The 23,582-nt window shown below is 49.0% G+C and overlaps 1 protein-coding gene across 3 annotated transcripts in view; it reads left to right on the forward strand.

The window, feature by feature from the left end:
- The window catches only part of LOC139269082 (syntaxin-2-like), a 78,383-nt gene that overhangs the window by 2,984 nt on the left and 51,817 nt on the right, over nt 1-23,582 (forward strand). For all 3 annotated transcript variants that reach the window (XM_070888143.1, XM_070888144.1, XM_070888145.1), the window contains exons 2-3: nt 17,766-17,840; nt 18,374-18,473. In XM_070888143.1, the coding sequence (XP_070744244.1) occupies nt 17,766-17,840; nt 18,374-18,473 (175 nt within the window). The remainder of the gene's footprint in view (nt 1-17,765; nt 17,841-18,373; nt 18,474-23,582) is intronic.

Genomic DNA, 23,582 nt, shown 5'->3' on the forward strand with positions numbered 1-23,582 from the left:
CCCACACCCCCTTTCGCCCTGGCCCCCCGCACGGTCCCCTACCCCTCCCCCCCACGTCCCTTCCCCCCCACCCCACACGTCCCCTTCCCCCCCCCCTCACGTCCCTTCCCCTTCCCCCCCAGTCCCCTTCCCCCCCCCCCACGTCCCCTTCCCCCCCCCCACGTCCCCTTCCCCCCCCCCACGTCCCCTCCCCCCCCCCCACGTCCCCTTCCCCCCCCCCCACGTCCCCTTCCCCTTCCCCCCCCACGTCCCCTTCCCCCTTCCCCCCCACGTCCCCTTCCCCTTCCCCCCCACGTCCCCTTCCCCTTCCCCCCCCACGTCCCCTTCCCCTTCCCCCCCACGTCCCCTTCCCCTTCCCCCCCACGTCCCCTTCCCCCCCCCCACGTCCCCTTCCTCCCCCCCCACGTCCCCTTCCCCTTCCCCCCCCCCACGTCCCCTTCCCCTTCCCCCCCACGTCCCTTTCCCCCCCCCACGTCCCCTTTCCCCCCCCCCACGTCCCCTTTCCCCCCCCCACGTCCCCTTTCCCCCCCCCACGTCCCCTTTCCCCCCCCCCACGTCCTTTCCCCCCCTGTCCCCCCCCCCACGTCCCCTTTCCCCCCCCCCACGTCCCCTTTCCCCCCCCCACGTCCCCTTCCCCCCTTCCCCCCCCCCCACGTCCCCTTCCCCTTCCCCCCCCCCCACGTCCCCTCCCCTTCCCCCCACGTCCCCTTCCCCTTTCCCCCCCCGCCTCTCTTTCCCCCCGCTCTCATTTCCCCCGCTCTCTTTCCCCCCCCCCCCCCCCCCCACCCCCCCAATGTGATGGAAAGGGAGTGTGTCTTTAATTTAATGTGTGCACAAGTCGCCTCTCGATTGGATGAGAAGGTTTGAGGTGTATTGTGCTTGCGATACTTTCTGCTATCATCGCAATTGGTGCTTAGTATTAAGAAATAGAGCTGGACCTAAACAAAAATGTTTGAGAAAAGTGTAAAAATTCCCCCTTCACTTGGAAGGGTGGTGCCTGTGGAACAGATGTGGGCTGGGGGACTGTGCAATGAATTTGATTCTAATTGAAAGCAATAAACAAATGTCATGAAACGAATTGCAAAAATGTGTGCGGAGGCAGTACTGGTCATTTTGGGCAGTCCGAGAGAGTCGGCTGCAATCCCCATGTGGACATGAAGGATGCCCAACACTGCACGCACACTGGCATCATTTCAAATAATACAAGATCGCTGAAATACGATAAAGAAAGACTTGCATTTATATAGCGCCTTTTTTTAAACTAGGGACATCCCAACGTGCTTTACAGCCAATGAAGCACTTTTGGAACTGTGGTCGCTGTTGTAATGTAGGAAACATGGCAATCAATTTGTGTACAGCAAGCTCCCAGACACAGCAATGACCAGAAGATCTTTTTAGTGATGTTGGTTGAGGGATAAATATAGGCCCCAGTACACCAGGGATAACTCGCCTGCTCTTCGAAATAGTGCCGTGGCAACTTTTACATCCACCCGAGAGAGCAGACTGGATCTCGGTTTTCCACCAAAAGACGGCCCCTCCGACAGTGCGGCGCTCCCTCAGCGCTGCCCCTCCGACAGTGCGGCGCTCCCTCAGCGCTGCCCCTCCGACAGTGCGGCACTCCCTCAGCGCTGCCCCTCCGACAGTGCGGCACTCCCTCAGTACTGCCCCTCCGACAGTGCGGCGCTCCCTCAGCGCTGCCCCTCCGACAGTGCGGCACTCCCTCAGCGCTGCCCCTCCGACAGTGCGACGCTCCCTCAGTACTGCCTCTCCGACAGTGCAACACTCCCTCAGTACTGCCCCTCCGACAGTGCAGCACTCCCTCAGTGCTGCCCCTCCGACAGTGCGGCGCTCCCTCAGCGCTGCCCCTCCGACGGTGCGACGCTCCCTCAGCGCTGCCCCGGGACCGACAGCCTAGATTATTGTGCTCGAGTCTCTGGAGCGGGGCTCGAACCCACGACCTATAAACATATAAAATTCTACGGACGGACAGGCTAGATGCGGGAAGAATGTTCCCGATGTTGGGGAAGTCCAGAACCAGGGGACACAGTCTTAGGATAAGGGTAGGCCATTTAGGACCGAGATGACGAGTAGCGTCTTGACTCAGAGAATTGTGAACCTGTGGAATTCTCTACCACAGAGAGTTGTTGAGGCCAGTTTGTTAGATATATTCAAGAGGGAGTTAGATGTGGCCCTTACGGCTAAAGGGATCAAGGGGTATGGAGAGAAAGCAGGAATGAGGTACTGAAGTGAATGATCAGCCATGATCTTATTGAATGGTGGTGCAGGCTCAAAGGGCTGAATGGCCTACTCCTGCACCTATTTTCTATGTTTTCTGACTGCGGCAAGAGTGTTACCCACTGAACTATGGCTGATACTGTAGTAAAGCTTTTCGAGCAGTGCATCCTCTGCAAGGTTGTTTTAAACCGCACTGTGGTTTTAATGGTGTGATATTTCACCTGTTTCCAGTGGCCCTGCCTCGCTCATGTTAGATGTGTCGAACGTTTTTAAACATCATACAGCAACAACACAAAGTGTGTAGAGTCGCTGGGGAACGAGCAGCTGGAATTTCAGACCCAGTTGACCTCGGAACATTGGCGTTCTGCGACCTCGGGTGTGGTCTCCCTGTCCCTTGATAGTTTAATAACTTTTTCTTGTTTGATTTCAGTTTTTTCCTCCCGTCTACGATATTTAGTTGTTGAAATGTTGGGAAACTGTTGTGTGCGCAGGGTTCATACTGGGCTAGTCGGGACTGTGCATGAATCGTACAACAACAACTTGAAATTGTATAGCGCCTTTGGTGTAGTAAAGCATCCCAAGGCGCCTCTCCGGAGCAATGCCAAGGAAAAATTGAAACCGAGCCACGCAAGGAGACGTTGGGATAGGCGACCAAACGCTTCATAAAGAGGTAGATTTTAAGGAGCGTCTTAAATCAGGAGAGGGGATGTGGAGAGGTTTAAGGCCTCGGCAACACGGCCGCCAATGGTGGGGCGAAGGAAACCTGGGATGCGCGAGAGGCCAGAATTGGAAGAGCGCAGCGATCTCGGTGGGGGTGGGGGGGGGAGGGGATGTGGGGCTGGATGAGGTTACAGAGAGAGGGAGGGGTGTAGGGTTGGAGGAGATTAGAGATCGGGAGGGGTGAGACCACGGAGGGATTTTAAAACAAGGATGAGAATTTTGAAATCGAGGCGTTGCTTAACCGGGAGCCAATGTAGGTCAGCGAGCACAGGGGGTGATGAGTGAGTGGGACTCGGTGCGAGTTAGGACACGGGGCAGTGAGCACAGGGGGTGATGGGTGAGCGGGACTGGGTGCGAGTTAGGACACGGGGCAGTGAGCACAGGGGGTGATGGGTGAGCGGGACTCGGTGCGAGTTAGGACACGGGGCAGTGAGCACAGGGGGTGATGGGTGAGCGGGACTCGGTGCGAGTTAGGACACGGAGCAGTGAGCACAGGGGGTGATGGGTGAGCGGGACTCGGTGCGAGTTAGGACACGGGGCAGCGAGCACAGGGAGTGATGGGTGAGTGGGACTGGGTGCGAGTTAGGACACGGGGCAGTGAGCACAGGGGGTGATGGGTGAGCGGGACTGGGTGCGAGTTAGGACATGGTGCAGTGAGCACAGGGGGTGATGGGTGAGCGGGACTCGGTGCGAGTTAGGACACGGGGCAGTGAGCACAGGGGGTGATGGGTGAGCGAGACTCGGTGCGAGTTAGGACACGGGGTCAGCCGAGTTTTGAATGAATAAAGTTGCTCCATTATTGAGGGTTTTTCTCAGCTGTGGTGAATATTTCGGGATACTTGAGAACCCCAGCGGTTGATCCAGCTGGTTGGTGTTAATTTTATTTTTCTCACGATATTTTGCTGAAAATACCTTTGTGAATTCTCGCTCTAAGCTGCTGGCTGTCACTTTAGTCACCTTCGGATTGGGGGAGTTAATGAGGTTGCCTGAGCCAAGACAATCTGTATTCTGATTTCTAATTGTAAGTCCGTCTTTGAATAAATAATTTATTGATTTAGGAACACGAGCAAGCCTTGCATTTCTACAGCGCACACCACGAGCTCAGGACGTCCCAAAGCGCTTTACACCCAATAAAGTACTTTTTGGAGTGCCGTCTCTGCTGTGATGTGGGAAACGCGGCAGCCAATTTGCGCACAGCAAGCTCCCACAAACAGCAATGTGATAATGACCAGATAATCTGTTTTAGTGACGTTGATTGAGGGATAAATATTAGCCAGGACACTGGGGATAACTCCCCTTCTTCAAAATAGTGCCATGGGATCTTTTATGTCCACCTGAGAGAGCAGACGGGGCCTCGGTTTAACGTCTCATCTGAAAGACGGCCCCTCCGACAGTGCGGTGCTCCCTCGGCGCTGGCCCTCCGACAGCGCGGCGCTCCCTCACTACTGTACTGGGAGTGTCAGCTGAGGTTTATGTGCTCCAGTTTCTGGAGTGGGACTTGAACCCGCATTCCTGACTCGGAGGAGGGAGTGCTGCCCACTGAGTCCAAACTAATCCCGCAGGGATCACAGAATAGCTTGGCTTTTTGCTTATTCCCCCTTCTCCCACCACAGCTAATGTTCACCGAGGTCAGGGGCATCCTTCATACAAGCCTTGGCTCAGATCAACGGCAGTACAGACTGGAAGTTTAAGCTTGGGCCTTCTGATTTGTCTCACTCTGTTACACGTTTGACAGCCTTCCCACATCTCTGCATTCCTCCAGTTCTCACCTCTTGTTTATCCCCGATTTCCATCGCTCCACCATTGGTGGACGTGCCTTCAGTTGTCTAGGCCCTAAGCTCGAGAATTCCTTCCCTAAACCCCTCCGTCTCTCTCTCCTCCTTTTAAGACGCTCTTTCAAAGCTATCTCTGACCAAGCTTTTGACCGCCCATCCTAATACCTCCTTGTGTGGCTCGGTATTCAACTTGAATATATTTCAGGTGGAGAATGAGATTTTTGAAGGATAAGGGAGTCGGTGTTATGGGGAGCGGGCAGGGAAGTGGAGTTGAGGCCAGGATCAGATCAGCCAGGGTCTCATTGAATGGCGGAGCAGACTCGAGGGGCCGAATGGCCGACTCCTGCTCCTATTTCTTATGTTTTTACGTTGTGAGCTTTGTTTGCCAGCGTTGCTCATCCCCGTGTTGCTCCATGCCCTCGCTCTGTGAATCAGCGTTGTGGTGGTGTGCACTGCTCTCTGTCCTTGTCCAAGGATTCTGGATTGTGCAGAACGTCTAGTACTGTGAGGAGTGACCAAGGCTGTGAAACAGCACCATTCTGTGCTTGTCCTGTATGTAAACACGATAACAAATCATAGAAGGATACACAACTCCTCAATGCATCGTGGCTTTTCTTTTTGCACTAATCTGGTCAAAAATATTGAAATTGGCAGCGTTCCTGAAAGTGCGCGATTGCGAATGGGGAGCGGTTTGAACTTGGGTGCATCATTGCTCCTGACGTCTGATGCCTCTGACCCACATAGTGTGCTCGGTGCTGGGTTTAGTCTGTCCTGGCGCAGATTCTTCACGGCAAACACTCAGAGGCTTGAACACAGAAGAGCAACAAAGCCACTTGGGTGGGGAAAGTTGTTAAGATCTGGTGGGCTGCAAATTACTGAGCAAGGAGCGCAGCACTATCACATTGCAACCACTGAAACCGCCTGTCTGTACCGTGCCCGGGTTTGTTTTTACTTTTAAGCTTCTTTTCATTATATGTTGACTGATCTCGATATTGCAAGAGCCAGGATGTTGAAACTGCGTGGGCACAAACAGAGCATGGGTCTATACGTAGAGGCAGAGAATATAAAAACAGAGCGATCGTCCAGGAACTTTATAACTGACTGATTCAGCCTCAGCAGGAGTTGGACAGGTACAGGAGGATGAGGGATTTACAGGGTTACGGACAATAGGCTGGGATGTGGGACTGAGCACGACTGCTCTGTCAGAGCCGGCACAAGCACGATGGGCCGAATGGCCGGTGAATGTCTTTGATTGTATGCTTCTATGGTCCTATACCCTTGTACAGTAAACAGGAGGAGGGGACATGGAGTTGCCTCTGGTTTGTTATTCCTGTACAGTCACACCCACTGGCCTAAAATGACATTTCATTGACCTCAGTTCCCCAGCCGGATGCTTGGGCTGTTGTGTATCTCCACGGTTACCCAGTTCTTTGACAACACCGCACGCGCTGGAAAGTGGAGGTTTATTCCACTGCCTCCTGCTCCAATTCGTTCTTTCCCAGGTCCTCCCAACTCTGCAACCCGCTCCCATCATTTCATGTTGCTTTCCTTTTGTTGGTTTATAAACCTGCCGGCTTTTCAGGTCAAAACTCCTGGCATCAAAAATTGGGAGACATTCAGGGGGTAAAACTACAACCAAGAAACCCTGAGTCAATTTGGAGAAAATTAGTTTCTAAATCTGCAACATCACTGAAATACAAAATAAGGAACTTAACGGCATAGATACACTAAACAGAAACCCGCAATTATTTACACACATCACGGGGGGTGGGAGAGAGCGAGAGAGAAAATGTGCCAGATATCGCAAACATACGTTGAAATGTACGTTTTCAGAATTTCCAGAAAGGTATATATCAGGAATACTGAAAGACAGTTAGCAATCTATCGGATAAGAATGGGATATATAATGGAAGCCCAAAGAGAAAATAGAGGGGAATGAATGAAAATATTGGAGCGAGTGGTGAATAAGAAATAGGAGCAGGAGTCGGCCATTCGGCCCCTCGAGCCTGCTCCGCCATTCAATACGATCATGGCTGATCCGATCATGGACTCAGCTCCACTTCCCTGCCCTCTCCCCATAACCCTTTATTCCGCTATCGGTTAAGAAACTGTCTCCACAGATTTACAACCCTCAGAAGAAATTTCTCCTCATCTCTGTTTTAAATGGGCGGCCCCTTATTCTAAGACCATGCACCCTAGTTCTAGTCTCCCCATCAGTGGAAACATCCTCTCTGCATCCACCTTGTCAAGCCCCCTCATAATCTTATACATTTCGATAAGATCACCTCTCATTCTTCTGAATTCCAATGAGTAGAGGCCCAACCTACTCAACCTTTCCTCAGAAGTTAACCCCCTCATCCCCGGAATCAACCGAGTGAACCTTCCCTGAACTCCAAAGCAAGTATATCCTTTTGTTAATATGGAAACCAAAACTGCACGCAGTATTCCAGGTGTGGCCTCACCAATACCCTGTACAACTGTAGCAAGACTTCCCTGCTTTTATACTCCATTCCCTTTGCAATAAAGGCCAAGATACCATTGGCCTTCCTGGTCACTTGCTGTAACTGCATACTATCCTTTTGTGTTTCATGCACAAGTACCCCAGGTCCCGCTGTACTGCGGCACTTTGCAATTTTTGGGTGAATGAAATATTTTGAGTGTAAAGGAAAATTAGTTATAAGGAATTAAAACCAAGAAAGTGTCCCTTTATACAAATTAGAGAACTGAAATGATCTTTGACTGCAGAAGGGCCAAAATAAGACATTTAAAAGGATAAGAATGGTTGTGGGCTCTTGCCCAGTATAAACCTGCTGCATTTGGCTGTTGGTTCGAATTGGTGGATGATTACAGCACAGAAGGAGGCCATTCGGCCCATCGTTCCTGTGACGGTGCTTTGGTAGAGCTGTCCAATTAGTCCCACTCCCCCCGCCCTTTCCCCCTCACCCTGTAAATGTTTTCCCTTGAAGTATTTATCCAATTCTCCTTTAAAAGTTACTATTGAATCTGCTCCCACTGCCCTTTCAGGCAGCGCGTTCCCGATCACAACAACTCGCGGTAGAAAGAAACATAGAAATTTACAGCGCAGAAGGAGGCCATTTTGGCCCATCGTGTCCGCGTCGGCCGACAAAGAGCCGCACGGCCCTCGGTCAGCAGCCCTGAAGGTTACATATGAACCTATGAACAATGACGGAAAGGTAAAGAGCACCCAGCCCAACCAGTCCGTCTCTCACAACTGTGACACCCCTTATACTGAAACATTCTACACTCCACCCCAACCGGAGCCATGTGATCTCCTGGGAGAGGCAAAAACCAGATGATAACCCAGGCCAATTAGGGAAAAAAATTCTGGGAAAATTCCTCTCCAGCCCATCCAGGCGATCGAACCTAGTCCAGAGATCACCCTGGCCGTATTCTATTCCTTGCAGAACTTACCATTGTATCTGTGCCAGCCAACAAGAGCCTAATGCCACTTGCCAGCTCTAGGTCCGTACACTTTAAGTGCCCATTCCAGCACTTTTTAAATGTGGTGTTTTTAAAAAAAAAAATTCTCATCTTCCCTCTGGTTCCTTTGCCAATCATTTTAGATCTGTGTCCCCCTGATTACCGACCCTCCCGCCACTGGAAACCGTTTCTCCTTATTTACTCAATCAAAACCCCCTCATGATTTTGAACCCCTCTATCAAATCTCCCCTTAACCTTCACTGCTTTAAGGAGAATGGCCCCAGCTTGTCTAGCCAGTGATAGTTTGGAAAATCGTCGGGGCAATTTGAACATAATCTGCCAAGTGGGGAACTTGCTGGATCTGCTTTATCCTCCACCCCGCCCGAATTCACTTTCCGCAATGACTTTCTGCCGTCCTACTCAACCCCAAGCTGAGCTCCTGACTCCATATCCTCTCCGTCGCAAAGGCCACCTAATTCCACCTCCGTAACATCGCCCGTCCCAGCCCCTGCCTCAGTCCATCTGCCCCCGAGACCCTCATCCATGGCTCCGTTACCTCCAGACTCCACTATTCCAAAGCTCTCCTGTCTGTCCTCCCATCCTCCGCCCTCCATAAACTTCAGTCCATCCCCAACTCTGCCGCCTGTACCCGCCCCCCAACTCTGCCGCCTGTACCCGCCCCCAACTCTGCCGCCTGTACCCGCCCCCAACTCTGCTGCCTGTACCCGCCCCCAACTCTGCCGCCTGTACCCGCCCCCAACTCTGCCGCCTGTACCCGCCCCCAACTCTGCCGCCTGTACCGGCACCCAACTCTGCCGCCTGTACCGGCACCCAACTCTGCCGCCTGTACCCGCCCCAACTCTGCCGCCTGTACCCACCCCAACTCTGCCGCCTGTACCCGCCCCCAACTCTGCCGCCTGTACCCGCCCCCAACTCTGCCGCCTGTACCCGCCCCCAACTCTGCCGCCTGTACCCGCCCCCAACTCTGCCGCCTGTACCCGGCCCCCCAACTCTGCCGCCTGTACCCGACCCCCAACTCTGCCGCCTGTACCCGACCCCCGACCATGTCCTACCACCCAGCATCCTCTCTTTGCTGATCTACGTTGTCTAGCCCCCAACACCTCTAACTTCAAATTCTCAACTTAGTGTTGCAATTCCTCACCCTTCCCTAACTCTCTAACCGTCGGCCCTATAACAGTCACTCGACCCTACGAACTCTACAAACTGAGCGGAACAGAATGCCTACTTCTTGGGAGCTTTGTTAAATTTTTCATGACATGCCATTCCGTGCATGGCCCTTCCCGCTGAGCATGTTTGTGCATCGGAACCCAACAAGTTGGTCCTTTTTAAGAACATAAGAAATAGGAGCAGGAGTTGGCCATTTGGCCCCTCGAGCCTGCTCCGCCATTTAATACGATCACGGCTGATCTGATCATGGTCACAGCTCCACTTCCCCGCCCGCTCCCCATAACCCTTTACTCCCTTATCGCTCAAAATTCTGTCTATCTCCGCCTTAAATATATTCAATGACCCAGCCTCCTCAGCTCTCTGGGGCAGAGAATTCCACAGATTTACAACCCTCTGAGAGAAGAAATTTTTCCTCATCTCCGTTTTGAGGCTGTTCCCCCTAGTTCTAGCCTCCCCTACCATTGGAAACAACCTCTCTGCCTCTATTTTGTCTATCCCTTTCATTATTTAAAATATTTCTATAAGATCACCCCTCATCCTTCTGAACTCCAACGAGTAAAGACCCAGTCTACTCAATCTATCATCATAAGGTAACCCCCTCCTCTCCGGAATCAGCCTAATGAATTGTCTCTGTACCCCCTCCAAAGCCAGTATATCCTTAAGTAAGGTGACCAAAACTGCACGCAGTACTCCAGGTGCGGCCTTACCAATACCCTATACAGTTGCAGCAGGACCTCCCTGCTTTTGTACTCCATCCCTCTCGCAATGAAGGCCAACATTCCATTCGCCTTCCTGATTACCTGCAAACTAACTTTTTGGGATTCATGCACAAGGACCCCCAGGTCCCTCTGCACTGTAGCATGTTGTAATTTCTCCCCAGTCAAATAATAATCCCTTTTCACTGTTTTTTTTTTCCCCAAGGTGAATGACCTCACACTTTCCGACATTGTATTCCATCTGCCAAACCTTAGCCCATTCGCTTAACCTATCCAAATCTCTCTCCAGCCTCTCTGTGTCCTCTACACAACCCGCTTTCCCACTAATCTTTGTGTCATCTGGAAATTTTGTTACACTACATTCTGTCCCCTCTTCCAGGTCATCTATGTATATTGTAAACAGTTGTGGTCCCAGCACCGATCCCTGTGGCACACCACTAACTACCGATTTCCAACACGAAAAGGACCCATTTATCCCGACTCTCTGCTTTCTGTTCGCCAGCCAATTGTCTATCCATGCTAATACATTTCCTCTGACTCCGCGTACCTCTATCTTCTGCAGTAACCTTTTGTGTGGCACCTTATCGAATGCCTTTTGGAAATCTAAATACACCACATCCATCAGTACACCTCTATCCACCATGCTCGTTATATCAAAGAATTCCAGTAAATTAGTTAAACATGATTTCCCCTTCATGAATCCATGCTGCGTCTGCTTGATTGCACTATTCCTATCTAGATGTCCCGCTATTTCTTCCTTAATGATAGTTTCAAGCATTTTCCCCACTACAGATGTTAAACTAACCAGCCTATAGTTACCTGCCTTTTGTCTGCCCCCTTTTTTAAACAGAGGCGTTACATTAGCTGCTTTCCAATCCGCTGGTACCTCCCCAGAGTCCAGAGAATTTTGGTAGATTATAACGAATGCATCTGCTATAACTTCCGCCATCTCTTTTAATACCCTGGGATGCATTTAAGGAGCTAGGAGCTAAATTAAAAAGTAGGACCTCAAAAGTAGTAATCTCGGGATTGCTACCAGTGCCACGTGCTAGTCAGAGTAGGAATCGCAGGATAGCGCAGATGAATACGTGGCTTGAGCAGTGGTGCAGCAGGAAGGGATTCAAATTCCTGGGGCATTGGAACCGGTTCTGGGGGAGGTGGGACCAGTACAAACCGGACGGTCTGCACCTGGGCAGGACCGGAACCAATGTCCTCGGGGAAGTGTTTGCTCGTGCTGTTGGGGAGGATTTAAACTAATATGGCAGGGGGATGGGAACCAATGCAGGGACACAGGGAAACAAAAAGAAGGCAAAAGCAAAAGACAGAAAGGAGATGAGGAAAAGTGGAGGGAAGAGAAACCCAAGGCAAAGAACAAAAAGGGCCACTGTACAGCAAAATTCTAAAAGGACAAAGGGTGTTAAAAAAACAAGCCTGAAGGCTTTGTGTCTTAATGCAAGGAGTATCCGCAATAAGGTGGATGAATTAACTGTGCAAATAGATGTTAACAAATATGATATTGGGATTACGGAGACGTGGCTCCAGGATGATCAGGGCTGGGAACTCAACATCCAGGGGTATTCAACATTCAGGAAAGATAGAATAAAAGGAAAAGGAGGTGGGGTAGCATTGCTGGTTAAGGAGGAAATTAAGGCAATAGTTCGGAAGGACATTAGCTTGGATGATGTGGAATCTAAATGAGTAGAGCTGCAGAATACCAAAGGGCAAAAAACGTTAGTGGGAGTTGTGTACAGACCTCCAAACAGTAGTAGTGATGTTGGGGAGGGCATCAAACATGAAATTAGGGGTGCGTGCAATAAAGGTGCAGCAGTTATAATGGGTGACTTTAATATGCACATAGATTGGGTTAACCAATAACCATAGATTGGGAAGCAATACGGTTGGGGGAGGATTTCCTGGAGTGCATAAGGGATGGTTTTTTAGACCAATATATCGAGGAACCAACTAGGGGGGAGGCCATCTTCGACTGGGTGTTGTGTAATGAGAGAGGATTAATTAACAATCTCGTTGTGCGAGACCCTTTGGGGAAGAGTGACCATAATATGGTGGAATTCTGCATTAGGATGGAGAATGAAACAGTTAATTCAGAGACCATGGTCCAGAACTTAAAGAAGGGTAACTTTGAAGGTATGAGGCGTGAATTGGTTAGGATAGATTGGCGAATGATAGTGAAGGGGTTGACTGTGGATGGGCAATGGCAGACATTTAGAGACCGCATGGATGAACTACAACAATTGTACATTCCTGTCTGGCGTAAAAAGGGAAGGTGGCTCAACCGTGGCTATCAAGGGAAATCAGGGATAGTATTAAAGCCAAGGAAGTGGCATACAAATTGGCCAGAAATAGCAGTGAACCCGGGGACTGGGAGAAATTTAGAACTCAGCAGAGGAGGACAAAGGGTTTGATTAGGGCAGGGAAAATGGAGTACGAGAAGAAGCTTGCAGGGAACATTAAGACGGATTGCAAAAGTTTCTATAGGTATGTAAAGAGAAAAAGGTTAGTAAAGACAAACGTAGGTCCCCTGCAGTCAGAATCAGGGGAAGTCATAACGGGGAACAAAGAAATGGCGGACCAATTGAACAAGTACTTTGGTTCGGTATTCACTGAGGAGGACACCAACAACCTTCCGGATATAAAAGTGGTCGGAGGGTCTAGTAAGGAGGAGGAACTGAGGGAAATCCTTATTAGTCGGGAAATTGTGTTGGGGAAATTAATGGGATTGAAGGCCGATAAATCCCCAGGGCCTGATGGACTGCATCCCAGAGTACTTAAGGAGGTGGCCTTGGAAATAGTGGATGCATTGACAGTCATTTTCCAACATTCCATTGACTCTGGATCAGTTCCTATGGAGTGGAGGGTAGCTAATGTAACCCCACTTTTTAAAAAAGGGGGAAGAGAGATAACAGGAAATTATAGACTGGTCAGCCTGTCATCGGTAGTGGGTAAAATGATGGAATCAATTATTAAGGATGTCATTTGGAAAGAGGTGATATGATAGGTCCAAGTCAGCATGGATTTGTGAAAGGGAAATCATGCTTGACAAATCTTCTGGAATTTTTTGAGGACGTTTCCAGTAGAGTGGACAAGGGAGAACCAGTTGATGTGGTATATTTGGACTTTCAGAAGGCTTTCGACAAGGTCCCACACAAGAGATTAATGTGCAAAGTTAAAGCACATGGAATTGGGGGTAGTGTGCTGACATGGATTGAGAACTGGTTGTCAGACAGGAAGCAAAGAGTAGGAGTAAATGGGGACTTTTCAGAATGGCAGGCAGTGACTAGTGGGGTACCGCAAGGTTCTGTGCTGGGGCCCCAGCTGTTTACATTGTACATTAATGATTTAGACGAGGGGATTAAATGTAGTATCTCCAAATTTGCGGATGACACTAAGTTGGGTGGCAGTGTGAGCTGCGAGGAGGATGCTATTAGGCTGCAGAGTGACTTGGATAGGTTAGGTGAGTGGGCAAATGCATGGCAGATGAAGTATAATGTGGATAAATGTGAGGTTATCCACTTTGGTGGTAAAAACAGAGACATACTATTATCTGAATGATGATAGATTAGGAAAAGGGAAGGTGCAACGAGACCTGGGTGTCATGGTACATCAGTCATTGAAGGTTGGCATGCAGGTGCAGCAGGCGGTTAAGAAAGCAAATGGCATGTTGGCCTTCATAGCGAGGGGATTTGAGTACAGGGGCAGGGAGGTGTTGCTACAGTTGTACAGGACCTTGGTGAGGCCACACCTGGAGTATTGTGTACAGTTTTGGTCTCCTAACTTGAGGAAGGACATTCTTGCTATTGAGGGAGTGCAGCGAAGGTTCACCAGACTGATTCCCGGGATGGCGGGACTGACCTATCAAGAAAGACTGGATCAACTGGGCTTGTATTCACTGGAGTTCAGAAGAATGAGAGGGGACCTCATAGAAACGTTTAAAATTCTGACGGGGTTAGACAGGTTAGATGCAGGAAGAATGTTCCCAATGTTGGGGAAGTCCAGAACCAGGGGACACAGTCTAAGGATAAGGGGTAAGCCATTTAGGACCGAGATGAGGAGGAATTTCTTCACCCAGAGAGTGGTGAACCTGTGGAATTCTCTACCACAGAAAGTTGTTGAGGCCAATTCACTAAATATATTCAAAACGGAGTTAGATGGAGTCCTTACTATTAGGGGGATCAAGGGGTATGGTGAGAAAGCAGGAATGGGGTACTGAAGTTGCATGTTCAGCCATGAACTCATTGAATGGCGGTGCAGGCTAGAAGGGCCGAATGGCCTACTCCTGCATCTATTTTCTATGTTTCTATCAGGACCAGGGGACTTGTCTACCTTGAGTCCCATTAGCCTTTCCAGCACTACCCCCCTAGTGATAGTGATTGTCTCAAGGTCCTCCCTTCCCACATTCCTGTGACCAGCAATTTTTGGCATAGTTTTTGTGTCTTCCACTGTGAAGACCGAAGCAAAATAATTGTTTAGGGTCTCAGCCATTTCCACATTTCCCATTATTAAATCCCCCTTCTCATCTTCTAAGGGACCAACATTTACTTTAGTCACTCTCTTCCATTTTCTATTTCTGTAAAAGCTTTTACTATCTGTTTTTATGTTTTGCGCAAGTTTACCTTCGTAATCTATCTTTCCTTTCTTTATTGCTTTTTTCGTCATTCTTTGTTGTTGTTTAAAATTTTCCCAATCTTCTAGTTCCCCACTAACCTTGGCCACCTTATACGCATTGGTTTTTAATTTGATACTCTCCCTTATTTCCTTGGTTATCCACGGCTGGTTATCCCTTCTCTTACCGCCCTTTTTCACTGGAATATATTTTTGTTGCGCACTATGAAAGAGCTCCTTAAAAATCCTCCACTGTTCCTCAATTGTGCCACTGTTTAGTCTGTGTTTCCAGTCTTCTTTCGCCAACTCTGCCCTCATCCCACTGTAGTCCCCTTTGTTTAAGCATAGTGCGCTCATTTATGACACAGCTTCCTCACCCTCAATCTGTATTACAAATTCAACCATACTGTGATCACTCATTCCGAGAGGATATTTTACTAGGAGATCGTTTATTTTTCCTGACTCATTACACAGGACCAGATCTAAGATAGCTTGCTCCCTTGTAGGTTCTGTAACATACTGTTCTAAGAAACAATCCCGTATGCATTCTACGAATTCCTCCTCCAGGCTACCCCGTGCGATTTGATTTGACCAATCGATATGTAGGTTAAAATCCCCCATGACTACTGCCGTTCTTTTTTCACATGCCTCCATTATTCCCTTGATTATTGTCCGCCCCACCATGAAGTTATTATTTGGGGGCCTATAAACTACGCCCACCAGTGACTTTTTCCCCTTACTATCTCTAATCTCCACCCACAATGATTCAACATTTTGTTAATTTAGAGCCAATATCGTCTCTCACAACTGCCCTGATATCATCCTTTATTAACAGAGCTACCCCACCTCCTTTCCCTTCCTGTCTATCTTTCCGAATCGTCAGATACCCCTGTATGTTTAATTCCCAGTCTTGGCCACCCTGCAACCATGTTTCTGTAATGGCCACCAAATCATACCCATTTGTAATGATTTGTGCCGTCAACTCATTTACTTTATTTCGAATGCTGCGTGCGTTTAGGTAGAGTGTTTTAATCCTAGTTTTAAACCATGATTTTTAGTTTTGACCCCTCCTGCAGCCCCTTTATATTCAGTGGCCCTTTTTGTTTTTTGCCTTGGGTTTCTCTGCCCTCCACTTTTACTCATCTCCTTTCTGTCTTTTGCTTTTGTCTCCTTTTTGTTTCCCTCTGTCTCCCTGCATTGGTTCCCATCCCCCTGCCATATTAGTTTAACTCCTCCCCAACAGCACTAGCAAACACTCCCCCTCGGACATTGGTTCCGGTTCTGCCCAGGTGCAGACCGTCCGATTTGTACTGGTCCCACCTCCCCCAGAACCGGTTCCAATGCCCCAGGAATTTGAATCCCTTCCTGCTGCACAATTGCTCAAGCCTCGTATTCATCTCAGCTATCCTGCGATTCCTACTCTGACTAGCACGTGGCACTGGTAGCAATCCTGAGATTACTACTTTTGAGGTCTTACATTTTAATTTAGCTCCTAGCTCCTTAAATTTGTCTCGTAGGACCTCATCCCTTTTTTTAACCTATATCGTTGGTACCAATGTGCACCATGACAACTAGCTGTTCACCCTCCCTTTTCAGAATGTTCTGGACAGGTTAGATGCAGGAAGAATGTTCCCGATGTTGGGGAAGTCCAGAACCAGGGGACACAGTCTAAGGATAAGGGGTAAGCCATTTAGGACTGAGATGAGGAAATTCTTCACTGAATTGTTAACCTGTGGAATTCCCTACCGCAGAGAGTTGTTGAGGCCAGTTCGTTGGATATATTCAAGAGGGAGTTAGATATGACCCTTACGGCTAAAGGGATCAAGGGGTATGGCGAAAAAGCAGGAAAGGGGTACTGAGGGAATGATCAGCCATGATCTTATTGAATGGTGGTGCAGGCTCGAAGGGCCAAATGACCTACTGCACCTATTTTCTATGTTTCTCTGAACTGCCTCCAATACAATTATATCCTTCCTTAAATACGGAGACCAAAACTGTACGCAATACTCTAGGTGTGGCCTCACCAATACCCTGTACAGTTGTGAGCTCGTACATCCTGCCGTAGAATTGTCGAACATTACAGCACAGAAAGCATCCGATTTGCCCACTCAGCCTGCTGGTGTGGCTCCCCATGTGCTGATAATTATGCTGCCTTCAGTGCAGCGGGAGGTGCAGCACAAAACCTCGTGCAGCACTGTCCCAACAAGGGCAAAATGCCCCAGATCACAGGCGTTCTGTTAAAATCTGGTTCTGTGATGATGAGATTCAGTCTCGTTACATCACTCGTGCTTTGATAAAGCATGGTGGTGAACATGCACAATTTTCACACAGGTGCACTCTTAAGAAGATACGAATTAGGAACAAGAATCGGCCATTCGGCCCCTTGAGCCTGTTCCGCCATTCAATGAGATCATGGCTGATCTGATCTTGGCCTCAACTCCACTTTCCTGCACTATCCCCAATATCCCTTGATTCCTTTAATATCCAAAAATCTATCGATCTCAGTCTTGAATATACGCAACGACTGAGCATCCACAGCCCTCTGGGGCAGAGAATTCCAAAGATTCACCACCCCCAGTGAAAAAATTCCTCCTCATCTCAGTCCTAAATGGCTGACCCCTTATCCTGAGACTATGACTGGTTCTAGACCCCCCCAACCCGGGGGAAATGGCCTCTTGGTATCCACCCTGTCAATCCCCCATGTAAGGGCCACTGACGGGGCGATGTACGTTTGCGGGGAAAGAGGGGAGCTGGGAGAAGTGTACACGGGGAAAAGCAGCAAGCGACAATGTTGGGGCTGGAGCCAGTGCAGGAGAAGGGGCAATGTTAGCGAGGACACAGCTGTAGCAGTGGAAAGTAGGGGTTTAGGTCATGAGGAAATGAATTGGTTTGGGAGTCCCACAATAGATTGGTGGGAGAAGGATTGAGGATAAATTGGAGGGAGTTAGAAAACCATGTGCTGCAGAGGCAATCGAGACGTCAAACTAGCATTCTATATTGCCGGAAATGTTTTCCTTGCAGAATGCATTTTTATTATTGATTGCTGTTTTTTTTGGTTGTCCATCTATAGTACAAAGAAAGTTACGATGATGAAGTGACTATCACCGTGGAAAAGGACCATTTTATGGATGAGTTCTTCCATCAGGTAGGAAGTTGGAACATGGTGGGTGAGTGGGGGGAGTTTAACAATTAACAGTTGCTCCTGTTGCTGCTGCTACTTACACTGGGAAAACGCATTTGGCAGTCAGTACATTTTGTTCCCCATCGTCCTTACTGTTCTTTGTTCCTCCCTCACCCTGCCCCCCCCACCCCACAGCGAAGTTTGACAGGCATGTGGGCAACTTGTCACCAGCGGCCCTCTGTACCTGTGCTTGCAAAGTTATCTGACTCCCAGGAGACTCACATTTTCCTCTCCCTGGGTTGTCTTACTAAGAACATAAGAAATAGGAGCAGGAGTCGGCCATTTGGCCCCTCGAGCCTGCTCTGCCATTTGATAAGATCATGGCTGATCTGATCATGGACTCAGCTCCACTTCCCCGCCCGCTCCCCACAACCCTTGACTCCCTTATTCAAAAATCTGTCTATCCTCACCTTAAATATATTCAATGACTCAGCCTCCACAGCTCTCTGGGGCTGTACCAATACCACTTGTACCTACAATAAGGGTTTGTGTTGCAGGTTGAGGAAATCCGTGGTTACGTTGACCGTATTTCCGACAACGTGGAAGAGGTGAAGAAGAAACACAGCATCATCCTCTCGGCACCCAACCCCGACGGCAGTGAGTACCTGCACCGGCTTGGAAAGGTTTCTGAGTTGCAGCTGTGTTAATGCTGTACAGATGTTCTGCTCACAGTTTGCCATGCACATCATGTGGTTTGGCAGTTGCAGTAATGAAAAGCCATTTGGAATTAGCAAGTAGGCCTCAGGAATTTAACCATCTCCTGCCCACAGCTCAGGAACCGGTGGACCCAGGAACCTAGGCCAGCATGGTGTGGGTTCGCCACTGTCTTTGACGTTAAAGGGATTCCTGATGAAGGCTGTAATAAACGGAATTAGATTTGTTGGGCAATGGCTTCATTACAACCGAGACCTTTCTGCAAATTTTTTTAAATGGTGAGAGATTGGGAAATGTCGGTGTTCAGAGGGCCCTGGGTGTCCTTGTAGATGAATCACTGAAAGTTAACATGCCGATACAGCAAGCAATTAAGAAAACAAATGGTATGTTGGCCTTTATTACAGGAGGATTTGAGTATAAGAGTAAAGGTGTCTTACTGCAATTATACAGGGCCCTGGTGAGACCACACCGAGAGTATTGTGTACAGTTTAGGTCTCCTTACCTAAGGAAGGATATGCTTGCCATAGAGAGAGTGCAACGAAGGTTCACCAGACTGATTCCTGGGATGGGGGGATTGTCCTATGAGGAGAGATTGAGTAGACTAACCTATATTCTCTCTATTTTAGAAGAATGAGAGGTGATCTCATTGAAACATATAAAATTCTGACAGGGTAGATGCAGGGAGGATGTTTCCCCCCGGGCTGGAGAGTCTAGAACCAGGGGTCACAGTCTCAGGATAAGGGGTTGGCCATTTAGGACTGAGATGAGAAACAACTTCTTCACTCGGAGGGTGGTGAATCTTAGGAATTCTCTGCCCCAGAGAACTAAAGGTTCAGTCGTTGGGTATATTCAAGACAGAGATTGATAGATTTTTGAACTCTAGGGAAATCGAGGGCTATGGGGATTGGACAGGAAAGTGGAGTTGAGGTCGATGACCAGCCATGACCTGATTGAATGGCGGAGCAGGCTCAAGGGGCCAAATGGCCTACTCCTGCTCCTATCTATCTCTTATGTTCTTGTAGCTGAAGACCACAGTCCAGGGAAGGCATGAGTGAACCATCCCTAGCATGTGGACTTAAATACATGTGTTTGCTTTATAGTGCGTTGGTAGCCAGCAATGAGGACGGGATAGGCCTGTTGCCGAGATGGGATGTGGTACACTCAATAATAAAGGGTGAAACTGAGTACTGTGTATAATGAGCAAGTGTGACCTTAGCTCCTTTTAATAAGACACCAGACACCAGACTCCAGAGTGCAGGTACCTCCTGGGTGGCCTGCTTATATACTGTGCTCCCAAGGGATGCTGGGATCCCTTGGGACTCTTAACAGGTAGGCCCTCTGGTGGTCAGATATGATGCAGGTTACAAAGGGTTAAATACATAACAGGATGTGAGGGCCTTGGTTTGATAGAACCGTTTAAATCTCAACACACACCACCACTATGGTTATGTCACTGGACCAGTAATCCCGATTACTGATCCAGAGACGCGAGTTCAAATCCCACCATGGCAGCTGGGGAATTTAAATTCATTTAATTAAATAAATCTGGAATTAAAAAGCCAGTGTCCGTAATGGTGACCATTAAACTATCGGACTGTCAGAAAAAATCCAGCTCCTTTAGGAAAGGAAATCTGCCGTCCTTACCCGGTCTGTGACTCCAGACCCACAGCAACGTGGTTGACTCTTAACTGCCCTCTGAAATGGCCCAGCAAGGCACTCGGTTGTAACACAGTCAGCACTGTGGGAGAACCTTCACCACACGGACTGCAAGAAGGTGGCTCACTACCACCTTTAAGAATGGGCAATAAATGCCGGCCTGGCCAGCGCCACCCACAACCCATGAATAAATAAATTGCTGACTTTGCGTGGGTGCACTCGCTGGTTTTTACTTGTTCGGTTGGCTTTTCATTGCTGTTACTTCCAAAACCAGTGCCCTACAGTCAACGGAGAGTTTTGAGCGCAGCAGCACAGACTCTGACTTACGGCCTTCGCTGAAATAGTGGGGACCGGAATTTCGTAAAGACGTGTCGGGTGTTTGTACAGAAGTTACTGAAACAACCTGTATTTATATAGCACGTTTAACATAGTAAAATGTCCCCGGGCGCTTCACAGGCGCGATTATCAGACAGAATTTGGTACCGAGCCGCGTAGGACTTTGATTAGTTGGTCAGCACTTTATCGACACTTGCTGACGATGCGCAGGATAAGGACCACGACAATGTTGACGTCTTGGATGCTCCTTTGACCATTGGGCAAATCGAAGCCGCCACAGCGCCTGTGAACAACGACAAAGCATTGGGACCCGGTGGCATTCCTGGAGAGATTGACCAGGTTGAACGTGGAAAGAAAGAACTTGCGTTAAAACCGAGCCTTTCACCAGCTCGAGGTGTACAAAGTGCTTTACAACTGCTCGTGTAGTCACTCTTGTAATATTAGTGTCAGTCCCAGGTACGCGAGAGTAAAAGGGTACAAATAATTGTGTGTTTTCAATGAGTTACCTGAATTTACAAGTTCTCAACAGATTGCCTTGTTGGGCAAGGGTATTAAGGGTTACGGAAGGGTATGAAGAGGTTATTGACACTGTTTGAGATCTCTGCGTTCCTCAAATTCTGTCATCCTGAGCATCCCTGATTATAATCACTCAACCATCGGTGGCCGTGCCTTCTGCCTGGGCCCCAAGCTCTGGAACTCCCTCCCTAAACCTCTCCGCCTCTCTACACCTCTCTTCCTTTAAGACGCTCCCTAAATCCTACCTCTCTGACCAAACTTTTGGTCATCTGCCCTCATTTCTTCCTATGTGGCTCGGTGTCAAATGTATTTGTTTGGTCTTATAACGCTGCTGTGAAGCACCTTGGGACCTTTAACAACGTTAAAGGCGCTATATAAATACAAATTAAGATACAGATCAGCCATGATCTCATTAAATGGCGGAACAGGCTCGAGGGGCTGAATGGTGGTCTCCTGTTCCCAAGTTCAGCAAGTTTATGAATTGAATGGCTGAGTCATTCAGACCTGGAGTTGGCCGATCGCCAGTGGAGCAGCAGTAAGGGAAGTACACTTGGCATGAGGATATGGAGAGGAAGAATCAGCCAAGATTCCCTTTCCTGCGGGGGTGTTTGGTGAGGAGAGGATTGGGGTTGGCAACGATGCCTGCGACGTCAAACGACCAGCTGGCACTCGCTGTGCGACCTCACACACGGCCACTTGGGCAAGGTATCTGGTCACTGCTCCCCCAGGAGAAGCAGGGGGAAAATTGGCGAGGAGAGGTGTGGGGGAAATGGGAGTCATTTTCAAAAAGAAAACTTGTGTTTAGGGTTCAGCCAACCCCTCCATGGCTCAGTCCTGACCAGCCTCCCACATTCTACCCTGCGTAAACTTGAGGTGATCCAAAACTCGGCTGCCCCGTGTCCTGACTTGCACCAAGTCCCACTCACCCATCACCCCTGTGCTCACTGACCTATATTGGCTCCTGGTTAAGAAACGCCTCGATTTCAAAATTCTCATCCTTGTTTACAAATCCCTCCATGGCCCTCGCCCCTCCCTATCTCTGTAATCTCCTCCAGCCCCACAACCCCTGAAGATCTCTGCATTCCTCTCATTCTGCCCTCTTGAGCATCCCTGATTATAATCTCTCAACCATCGCTGGCCGTGCCTTCTGTTGCTTGGGCCCCGAGCTCTGGAACTCCCTCCCTAAACCTCTCCACCTCTCCACCTCTCCACCTCTCCACCTCTCCACCTCTCCACCTCTCCACCTCTCCACCTCTCCACCTCTCCACCTCTCCACCTCTCCACCTCTCCACCTCTCCACCTCTCCACCTCTCCACCCTCCTTTAAGATGCTCCTTAAAACCTACCTCAATGACCAAGCCAGCCCTCGTATTTCATGTGGCTCGGTGTCACAATCTGATGCTCCTGTGAAGTGCCTTGGAACATTTTACTACGTTAAAGGCACTATATAAATGCAAGTTGTTGCTGCAGAATCATAGAATGATAACCGCACTGGAGGAGGCCATTTGGCCCATCATGCCTTTCCTGTGTGGCCAGACTAGAAAAGCATGGAACTTGTCATTCAGCCTGTTGTGTGTCGTGCCTGACACTCGGGCTGGCTCCGTCAGTATTGTGTACAGGGATGGGACAGGGAGGGAGGGAGGTGTTTGAGGAATGAGAGTCAAGATCCTTCAGGATGAGAAGGAAAGTTTGAATTGAGATGTGGCCGCATATATAGAATGGATATTGATTTGCAAGTTCTGATTCAGCAACAACAACCTGTATTTATATAGCACCTTTAACATCCCAATGTCCCAAGGTGCTTCACAGGAGTATTATGCGATAAAAATCGTATAACAAATCACAAAAAAGTAGAAATTAGGGCAGGTGACCAAAAGCTTGGTCAAAGAGGTATGATTTAAGGAGCGGCTTGAAGGAGGAAGGAGAGGCGGAGAGGCGGAGAGGTTTAGGCAGGGAGTTCCAGAGCTTGGGGCCCAGGCAACAGAAGGCACGGCCATGATTCAGCCCATAATGGGAATTCTATACATTTCCAGATGCCACGTGTTTGCGGTTTGTGATTAAGGTTGAGTGTTGGGGAGATGTGTGTGGTAATTCAGCGATGACATTTATTTCCGTCAGCATCACGGGCTGTAAGGTTGATGAACAGGAAAATGAGAGATGAGTTAAATGGTGGGGAAATGAGGAAAGGGAAACACTTTGTCTCTGTCTCTGTCTCTGTCTCTGTCTCTGTCTCTGTCTCTGTCTCTGTCTCTGTCTCCCCCCCCCCCCCCCCCCCCCCCAATCATACCAGTGAAACAAGACGATTGCTAGTTAGAATTTGGTAAGCAAGAGCAGTCGGGAAAGGACGTTCTGCTCGGCAGTTGTGTGGCAATGGGCATAGAGTTACTGTTACTGGACAGGAGAGCTTTACTCGCTGTGGTTGAGATTGATTGTGCTTACACTAGAAATTGCATCCCCCGAAAATGAAACTATTGGCATAAATACCATGCTCGGAAATTCTATACATTATATTAACAACTTGCATTTATATACCTTCAATCTAGTG

The sequence above is a fragment of the Pristiophorus japonicus genome, chromosome 8, assembly GCF_044704955.1.
Source record: "Pristiophorus japonicus isolate sPriJap1 chromosome 8, sPriJap1.hap1, whole genome shotgun sequence".
NCBI classification, from domain to species: Eukaryota; Metazoa; Chordata; class Chondrichthyes; family Pristiophoridae; genus Pristiophorus; species Pristiophorus japonicus.